General features: G+C 54.7%; 1 protein-coding gene across 1 annotated transcript in view; it reads left to right on the top strand.

Moving 5' to 3' along the window:
- SYT3 (synaptotagmin 3) overlaps window positions 1–8965 on the top strand; it is a 13293-nt gene extending 4328 nt beyond the window's left edge. The window contains exons 3-9 of the mRNA XM_007463417.1: window positions 2108–2495; window positions 2808–3026; window positions 5443–5563; window positions 5750–5921; window positions 6020–6152; window positions 8243–8311; window positions 8476–8965. Coding sequence (XP_007463479.1) covers window positions 2108–2495; window positions 2808–3026; window positions 5443–5563; window positions 5750–5921; window positions 6020–6152; window positions 8243–8308 — 1099 coding nt within the window. The 3' untranslated portion in view covers window positions 8309–8311; window positions 8476–8965. The remainder of the gene's footprint in view (window positions 1–2107; window positions 2496–2807; window positions 3027–5442; window positions 5564–5749; window positions 5922–6019; window positions 6153–8242; window positions 8312–8475) is intronic.
- Window positions 8966–9716: the final 751 nt, after the last annotated feature.

Here is a 9716-nt window from a genome sequence, read left to right as displayed (position 1 = left end):
GGGAAAGAGGAGGCTAGGGCTCCAGACTCCTGAGTTGGAGGGAGGAGGGGGCTAGAGGTCTAGGTTCTTGGATCCAGAGGAAGGAGGAGGCCAAGGACAGGACTCTGGGATCAGGAAGGTGGAAGAGAATGGAGATTAGACCCCTGAGTCCCTGAGGCACAAAGCAATTCATCTCTTTCTCCCTAAGCCTGGATTGGTGGTGGGACCTGCAGTTCATCCATCCATTATTCATCATTCTGTACATGTATACTGAGCACCTAATATGAGCTAGAGCTGAGCTGGGTGTTCGAAAAGAATAGAGGTGAGCATGGCAGACAGACCCTGCGCTCATGTCACTCACAATCCAGGGGAAGTGGGTCCCCAAATCAGCTGTCCCTATCCAGCCAGGCCAGGGCTGCAGTAAAGCAGCCTAGGGGACGTGGGTAGGACCAGTTCACACAGGGTCCTGAATGCTGGACTGAGTGGTTGGGACTCTGTCCTAGGGCACTGGGGAGCCACAAAGGGCTGTGAGCAGAGGAGGTCAGCTCTGGGTAGAAAGACCGCTCTGGGGCCACACAGGGGACAGACTGGAGAGACAGATTGGATACCAAGAGTCCAGGCAGGAGACAACAAGGCTGAACTGGGGATGGTGGAGGAGGAGATGAGGTAGAGAGAGTCAGGGCGCCGAGAGTCAGGGATGGAACTGGGGGCTGACAGCTGTGGGGAGAAGGCGGTGGGAGGAGGTAAGGACAGCACCCAGGGGTCTGGCCTGGTGATTGGTTGGGTGAATGGTGGGGCCGTCAGCGGAAGAGCAGTGGGTTTGAGGGAGACCCTGAGCTTATCTGGGTCTTGTTGAATGGGAGGGGCCCGGGGGAGCATCTGGGGAAAAGTGCCTCCGGGAAGGATTGTCTTGGGCTCCAGAGGTTCATAGGTGGCTCTTGTCCAGGGGGCTGGCCAAGGGCTCATGGAAAATATAGTTTGAGGTCTCTGGGGAGGCCTTCCAGAGGTTGATGGATACACCAGTCTGAGTTCCTCCTTCCCCCATTATACAGATGAAGAAACTGAGGCCCAGAGGGTGTTAATGACCTCCTCAAAGTCACTCTGGGAGCAGGGAATGGGCCACCGATCAGTAGCTGAAGGCATCTCAGCCGGCATCCCTTTCCACGGCTTGGTGCCCTCCCACTTCCCCCAGCCTCATGCCTGCCTCTCAGCGCATCTGGGGCTGCCATGTCCAGTCATGACTGCCCATCACTAGGGGCCCGGGTGTGATGGTCCATGTGGGAGAGGATGGATGAGCAGGGACCACAGGGATGGGGAAATTCAGGAGATGGGAGGGAAAGGATTGCAGGGGAGAGAGGAGATGACGATGGCCCCAGGTGTCTGACCTGCAAATCTAGGTGGATTCTGGGGAACTGGGAGAGCGAGTGGGCTTGGGAGGAGGCACTGAGCCCAGCAGGGAACACGAGGTGTATGTGGTGTCTGATGGGCAGCTGACGCTGTGGGCTGAACCAGGCTGGAGCTCAGAAGACAGATTTAGCAGACATCAGGCTGGATGGCCGTGGAAACCTGGGGCACAGCTGAGCTTGTCCAGGGAAAGCGTGTGAGTGAGAAGGGGAGAAGACGGCAAAGATGGTTAAGGATAGAGCTTTGGGCTTCCAGAGTGTTCTACAAACACAGACAGCCAGAAAAGGAAGTTGAGAGAGAAAGAAAGGGGGAGCGATGGTCAGGTGGGAGAGCATGAGGCTGGGACTTAGGACGGGTTAGGGAGACTTGAAGAAGGGCAGGTGCAGGACCAGGGGGTCTGGGCTGTGTGAGGCCCCAGGGGTCCATAGAGAGGCTATTCTGGGTCACCCCTTGAGGTCAGAAGGAGGCTTCTAGAGGCTGGTGCAAGCCCAGGTCTGGGGTGGAGCTAGCTTAGAAAAGGGGATAGGTCACCCTCCTCACACAGATGGGGAAACTGTGGCTCAGAGAATTCGAGTGCCTCGCTCAAGGTCACAGTGGGCAAAGGTGGGGATCTGTGGACGCCTGGCTATGGGGTTTGGGGAGGAGGCAGGGAGGAGCCTCCCAGGTCTTCAGATGCAGCAAAGATCGGAGCCACTGACTCCGCCTTGTCTTCCCCACCCCGCAGGTACCCGGCCCTGCCGCGGCCCCTCACCCAACAGACCCTGAGCTCCCAGCCGGATCCGGGCAGTGAGGAGCGGCCGCCCGCCCTACCCTTACCCTTACCAGGCGGTGAGGAAAAAGCCAAGCTCATCGGACAGATCAAGCCGGAGTTGTACCAGGGCACTGGACCCGGCGGCCGGCGGGGCGGCGGCGCCCCAGGTTCCGGAGAGGCCGGCACGGGGGCGCCCTGCGGCCGCATCAGCTTCGCCCTGAGGTACCTCTACGGCTCCGACCAGCTGGTGGTGCGTATCCTGCAGGCCTTGGACCTCCCGGCCAAGGACTCCAATGGCTTCTCAGACCCCTACGTCAAGATCTACCTGCTGCCTGACCGCAAGAAAAAGTTTCAGACGAAGGTCCGGAGTGGTGGGCTGGACATCCGGGTCCCAGGGAGGAGGGGCCGGGGGCCGGGACTCCTGGGTCTGAGGGAGGAGGGGTTGGGGGCGGGGACTCCTGGGTCTGAGGGAGGAGGGGCTGGGGGCCTGGACTCCTGGGTCTGAGGGAGGAGGGGTTGGGGGCGGGGACTCCTGGGTCTGAGGGAGGAGGGGCTGGGGTTCCAGATTCCTGGGTCTGAGGAAGGATGGGGTAGGGGTCCAGACATCTGGGTCCCGGGCAGGAGGGGCTGGTGGGCATAGTGTCTGTCTCCCTTCGTCGCCCACCCCCTCTAGGTACACAGGAAGACCCTGAACCCCGTGTTCAATGAGACCTTTCAGTTCTCCGTGCCCCTGGCTGAGCTGGCCCAGCGCAAACTGCACTTCAGCGTCTATGACTTTGACCGCTTCTCCCGGCACGACCTCATCGGCCAGGTGGTTCTAGACAACCTCCTCGAGCTGGCTGAGCGGCCCCCCGGCCGCCCGCTGTGGAGGGACGTCGTGGAGGGCGGCTCGGTCAGTGGCTGCTGCATCCCCCACCCCGGGAACCTGGGACCCCTCAGTTTGCCATCTCCTTGCCCCCCACTTCATAACCTTGTAACTCCTTGATCCTGGAGTTTTCTGTTTTGTTGTTAAGATATTGCAAACGTACAAGCAAGAATAGAGACCGATATAATGGACCCCCATTCCCCATCCACACTTTGTCAACTATTAATATAACTGGGCCCCAGATTTCCCAACTTCTGACACCAGCACCTCACCCCCCCCACCCCGTTGACATCTGATGGTAACCATTGAGAAAACTGTAATAGACGCCCATGTACCCACCGGCCAGCTTTGTCAAACTTCCATGCCATGACCACATGACTTCTGCCCTCTGGCCCTAGATTCCTGACCCTCCAACTTCCCAAGCCCAAAGTTCTTGGCTTTTGTTTTCCCAACTTCCTTCCCCTCACAACCTCCCAATTTTCCAATTCCCAGACTTCCCGAACTCCCCCAACCCCTCTGATCTCTGAACATTTTGTTTCAAACCCCTGACTTTCAGATTCTCGAATATAATCTAATCCTCTGTCTCTTCATGGTCTCCACTAGGATAGCCTGATGCCCCAAGCCTCGGACATACTGGGATCCCCAATATCCTGACATCTCCCCAATTCCCCCAACACCCCCCATGGGCCCCTTCCTCATTTCTTACAACCTCATTCTCCTGTATATCCAATCCTTCCCCAAAGCCAGCCCCTAGGTCTTCGTTGGGTGTCCTGACCCCTTCCACGCCCCAAACTTCACACCCTCCCAACTCCTCAGCCCTCTCAGTTCCAATCTGTGGGTTTCCCAACATTCCAGCTCTCTGCTAATCTGGGGTAGCTGTGTGTGTCAGGGCTGGGTGAGCCCTGTCCTCATATCACGAGAGGGCTGGTTTTGCCCACCTGATGGCCCCACTCAAGGTCCTTCCCTTCTCCGAGCCTCAGTTTCCCCATATGTACAATGACTCGGTTGAACCAGGTGCCCATGGCTCTTCCTAAAGTACCCTTCGCTGGACTCTCCAGAGCCTGCTTGCTCAGTCCCCCGAGCCCAGCCTGTGAGAACCACGTGCCTAGTTGTAGGGTCCTGATCCCCAGGACCCACCTAGCCCCGCTCCCTGTCATTCCCCGAGGCAGCCCCACCCGAAGGCACCCTCCTGCATCCATCTTTGTCTCCTTTTGTCACCTCTCCTTCTCTCTCCCCCTCCTGATCACTCCAGGTATCGCTCATTCTTTCATTTATTCATGCATTCCTTCAACAACTGGTTTTTTCAGGATCAAGACCCAGGGACCCCAGACAGTCCTCGGGAGCTGTGGGTCTAGGTTGTCACACAGTTTGCTGTCAGGGGCCAGCATTACGGGGACACACAGTGGTAGCATCTGCTCAGGGCTGCAGGGAATCTGGGAGCTTGTGGGTAGAGGTGACAGCTAAGCCGAGGCTTGTTGGCTGAGAGGAGATGGGGAAGAAGGGCATTTAAGCCAAGGGAACAGCCTGGGCAAAGCCTCAGGGGACTGAGTGGGGAGTCTAGGGACCTGGGCTCCTAACAGTGTGGTTGGGAGGCGAGGGGCCGGGATGAGGCTGAAGGATGGGGCAGGCGGGTCATAGGTCCCCTAGCTCTGGCCACTGCTCCAGGTCCATCTGTGTGTGTCACAGCGAAGGGTCTGCCTTCCTTGTAACCTCTGTCTGGTTCTTGGCTGTCTCCTGCCTTGAGACTGACCTTTCTGTGTCTTTTCTCTGCCCCACTCTCTCTGGATCTCTGTCCCTTTCTTGATGTAGGTCTCTGCCTCTGTTTCTCTCTCTCTCTCTCTGGGTCTTTTCCCCTCCCCTCTCATTCTGGGTCTCTGTCACTCTCTCTGGGTCTCCATACCCCCCACCAAGTCTCTGTCCCCCTCTCTGGATCTCTAGTCCTGCCCCTTGGGGACTCTGTCGCCTCCCAGGCCTCGGTGCTCCCTCTGAGTCTATGCCCCTCTTCCTCCTACCCACCCCCTCTGTGCTCCCCTGTCTGCGTCTCTACCACCCCTCTCTCCTCTGGGTCTGACTTTAGAACTCTGTGGGTCTGTCTTTCTGGCTGTATCTCTCAGAGTTTGCATCTCTGTCTCAGTCTGTTTCTCACCGTGTTCTTCTCTCTCTCTCTCCCTCTTTCTGTCCGTCTCCTGCTCTCTCCCGCTCTCTCCCCCCCACCCATGCCTCTTCCAGTCTTCCCTGCAGAACAAATAGGATTTGACGGTGGCAGGCAGCTGTGGCCGAGGAGTTACCAGGTTTGGCCCGAAGTCAGATTGTTAAGTGGATCAGAAACCTGAGCCCTGGAGACGTGAGAGTAGAGCTGGAGTCCGGGGATGGGAGAGAAAGTCAGGGAGAGACGGAGGGAGGCTGAGGCAAGGCATTGCTGACCCTCTTTCCCCAACTGCAGGAAAAAGCAGATCTTGGGGAGCTCAATTTCTCACTCTGCTACCTCCCCACCGCCGGGCGCCTCACCGTGACCATCATCAAAGCCTCTAACCTCAAAGCAATGGACCTCACCGGCTTCTCAGGTGGGTTCCGGGAAGGCACGGGCGTCTGAAGGGGGGGAGGGGCTGGGACCCCTGGGTCTGAGGGAGGAGGGGCTGGGGGGAAAAAGGCTGCGGATCCAGACCCTTGGGGCTGGGAAAAGAGGGGTCTGGGGCCCACGGTCGGGTCTGAGGAAGTCGAGGTTCAGTGCTCTCCACAACCGCACCCAGACCCCTACGTGAAGGCCTCTCTGATCAGCGAGGGGCGGCGTTTGAAGAAGCGGAAAACCTCGATCAAGAAGAACACGCTGAACCCCACGTACAACGAGGCGCTGGTCTTCGACGTGGCCCCCGAGAGCGTGGAGAACGTGGGGCTCAGCATCGCGGTGGTGGACTATGATTGGTGAGGGCGCGGGGTGGTGGGGGTGAGGGCGGGGGGCGGGGCCGGGCCTGCCTCCCCCCCTCTCAGGTGCTTACCGACCCCCCACCCCTGACCCCCAGCATCGGGCACAACGAGGTGATCGGCGTGTGCCGCGTGGGTCCCGACGCCGCCGACCCCCACGGCCGCGAGCACTGGGCCGAGATGCTGGCCAACCCGCGCAAGCCCGTGGAACACTGGCACCAGCTGGTGGAGGTGCGTGGGCGCCACCCGACGTCCCTCCCACCGCGTTTGCCCCTTCACTCACGCAACGCGTCCCGTTTCTGTGGGCTGTGGAGTCAGCGTAGGTTCGAGCCCCCGCTCTACCATCTCTAGCTGTGTGATTTAGAGCAAGTTACTTGAACTCTCTGTGCCTCAATTTCCTCTGTTGGGAGATGGGACCGTTAATAACACCTATTGTTGGGATAGATGTGAAGATTCAGTGAGTTAATGCAGGACTAAGTGTCTGCCTCTTAGTAAGGGCTCAGTAAATAGTCAGCTACTATTATTATTATTACCCATGGTGCTAAGTCCCAAACAAAAGGAAAACACTAGGTGATAAAATAGAGCGGGGCTTTCTTCATTTGTTATTTAAAGCAGGCTGTGAAAATTGAAATGAATAAGAAAATAAAGTTGAAATAGAACAGAACAGACATTTTCACAGGGCAGCAAACCAAGGATCATAGTGTTAATTTATTTTTCTCCCTGTCAGTTGTGGTCCAAAACGTTTTGGAATCTGGGAGGTAGAGGGAATCTGGGTGGGGGATGGAGGATGCCCTTTAGATTAGGGGGTCATGGAGGGCTTCTTGGAGGAGGTGACATTTGAGCAGAGGCCTGGAGGTTGAAAAGGAATGGGTTCAGGTGAAAAAGATTGTAGGGAGAGGGCAAGGCTGCCCGTTCCTGTTCCTCGGAATCATCGAGGAGGCTGATGTCAGCGGTGAGCCTGGAGCAGACAAAGAAGGGGTACGAGCAGATCCCAAGAGGCCTTGTGGGTCACGCAAGAACCAGCCTGACAATTTTTAAATTAAAAATTTAAGATCATTACTTGGTCAAGAGAAATTTTCAAACGTGGTTCTCTCATTTGAAACCAAGAAAAGCAGTAGCTTTTGAAGCTGTTGATGAATTTGCTGTCACTAAAGCCAAGTAAGTAAAATTATACTAAATTCTTTGTAGGGTATAAATTAAACATTTAAACTTAAGAAAATATGAATTTCAATACACTTACTCTTCTTTTTTTTCAATATTTTCTCAATTATTTTAATACGCCACGAAAAAACATTTTTAATACAGAAAAATCAGATGCATATTTCTCCTTTCATCTCCAGTTCTTGAGCCCAGGAACTGCCCCTTATTTACAATTTAAATAAATTTTAATTTTAAATAAATTTTAAATAAAACAAGTTTCATTTAAAATGGCACAGGACTGGCTTTTATTTAAAATTTGTATTTTGCTCATCATGGATTTTTTTTTGTTTTTTTTTTAAATTGCATTACAATAGCATTTATCTTGATTGCTGAGTTTGGATGCAACTTAAATTTTACACTAGGAGCCAGTTCCTCACTTGGAATTGACTAGTCTGTCCCTGCTTTGGACTTTTTTCCTGGTTGGGGGTGCGGGGAGACTTAAAGGGCTGAGCACAGAACTCAGATGTGAGTTTTGAAAAGACTGTGATTGTACTAGGATAAACAGATGGCAGCTTCTCCGTCCTTCCATCACTCACTCTGCTAATTCACTCACTCATTTATTCACAAACTTCTCTGGAAGCAGAGAGGAGCTGAACCCCAGCAGAGTCTGGCCCTGACCGTGACTTTCAGCCAGTAGTGTTATGTGGCCCCAGAGCATCTTTCTACTCCCAGAGCTGACCCTGCCCCTTCTCTGCTCAGCTCTCCCATGGCTCCGCAGCACCCCCAGGACTGGGTCTCAGCTCCTCAGAGGCCCTGCAGGGTCTTCCCCATCACCCCAGTATCCTCATCTCTCCTCACATTTCCACTGACCGCTTCTTTGTGTCTCAGTTTCTGCATCTGTAGAATGGGACTGTTGTACCACTTGTCCCATCACTTCAGAGCCAGGCAAAAAAGAGAACTGTAAGTGATGAAAACAGGGAATTCCCTGGCAGTCCAGTGGTTAGGACTTGTGTTTTCACTACCGAGGGCGAGGGTCCAATCAATGGTTGGGGAAGTAAGATTCCACAAGCCGCAACTCACAACCAAAAAAAAAACCAGGTTTGATGTCTTATTAGATTGATTATTAGCAACTGTTTTGTCTCTGTCCCTTACTCCTGAGCCTTCTGAATTTCCCCTTTCAGGAGAAGACTTTGACCAGCTTCACAAAAGGCAGCAAAGGATTGTCAGAGAAAGAGAACTCAGAGTGAGGGGTAAGGAACCCAGACCGGGGGTGGGAGGGGCTGGACCCCTGGGTCTGAGGATGGAGAGACACAGGACCGGGATTCCTGGGTCCCTGGGGTGGTGACAGAACTACAGCAGGTCATGGGCCTGCTCTCTGCCATCACTGATGTTTCCTCCCTGCCCGGTCCTGCAGGTCTGGCCTAAGCTCAGGATCGGACCAGGCCCCCTCAGGACCCCATCCCTTCCTGGCCGGACTGTGAATTCATCTCCTCGAAGCCATAACGTCCGAGCCACGTGGTGCGGGACAGTGCTGGGCCTGCCCATCCTTCTACCCCTGGAGGCGTGGGGATGGAAGACAGGAGGGCCCAGCTCCCTGTTTCAGGGTGGGGGGCATCCAGTCTCCACTGTGTCTGTCCTCCCTTCCCCGGGGCTCCCCATCCAGGCGAGGGGCCGTGCATGTCTAGGGGACCCCTCCCCCTCCCCAATCCTCTGTAGGTCTCTGTGTCTCTTTGCTGTTTGTACAAGACTTGGTGTCCTAACCCTTGTTCTCACCGTGAATGTCAACAGACCAATCCTTCGTGTTCCCCTAGACACATGCATAGCTGTGTCTACCCTTTCTGTTCACCACATCCCCCCGTCTGGCCAATCCCCCCACTGCTGCTGCTATCAATGCCAGAATAAACACATACCGTGGGTCTCACTCTATCTAGAGCTCCTGTCCTTTCTGGGACCGGGAAGCTGGGTTGGAACATCCTGGCTCTGCATTCAGACAAATGGTTCATTCACTGCCTGGGTGACCTTTGGCAATTTAATTGATTTATCTGAGCCTTTCTAAATTTCACATTGGCCAGGACCACTGTGATTATAGGACACAAAATGCAACCCAGGGGCTTCCCTGGTGGCGCAGTGGTTAAGAATCCACCTGCCAACGCAGGGGACACGGGTTAGAGCTCTGATCCAGGAAGATCCCACATGCTGCAGAGCAGCTAAGCCGGTGTGCCACAACTACTGAGCCCGCGCACCTAGAGCCTGTGCTCTGCAACAGGAGAAGCCACTGCAATGAGAAGCCCGCACACCGCAACAGAGAGTAGCCCCCGCTTGCCACAACTAGAGAAAACCCACGCACAGCAACGAAGACCCAACGCAGCCAAAAATTAATTAACTAATTAATTAATATTTTAAAAGGCAACCCAAACTACTGTAAGCCACAAGCAGAATGGAAAGACATCCAGGGAAGTCTGAGCGTACAGAAGGACTTCAGGCATGGTTGGATCCGGGTGCTCGAGTGATTCTGCTTTGTCCTTTATTGACTTCATTCTCAGGCAGATCTTTGTGGTGGTAATAAATGGCCATTTGGAACTGCAGGCTTATAAAGCTGCGTCTGCCATCATGCCTTCAGCTGCAGAAAACAGAGAGAGCTGAAATGGTTGCTCA

The sequence above is a fragment of the Lipotes vexillifer genome, unplaced genomic scaffold, assembly GCF_000442215.2.
Source record: "Lipotes vexillifer unplaced genomic scaffold, Lipotes_vexillifer_v1.1 scaffold802, whole genome shotgun sequence".
Taxonomy (NCBI): domain Eukaryota; kingdom Metazoa; phylum Chordata; class Mammalia; order Artiodactyla; family Lipotidae; genus Lipotes; species Lipotes vexillifer.
This window is presented reverse-complemented; position numbering and strand designations above follow the sequence as displayed.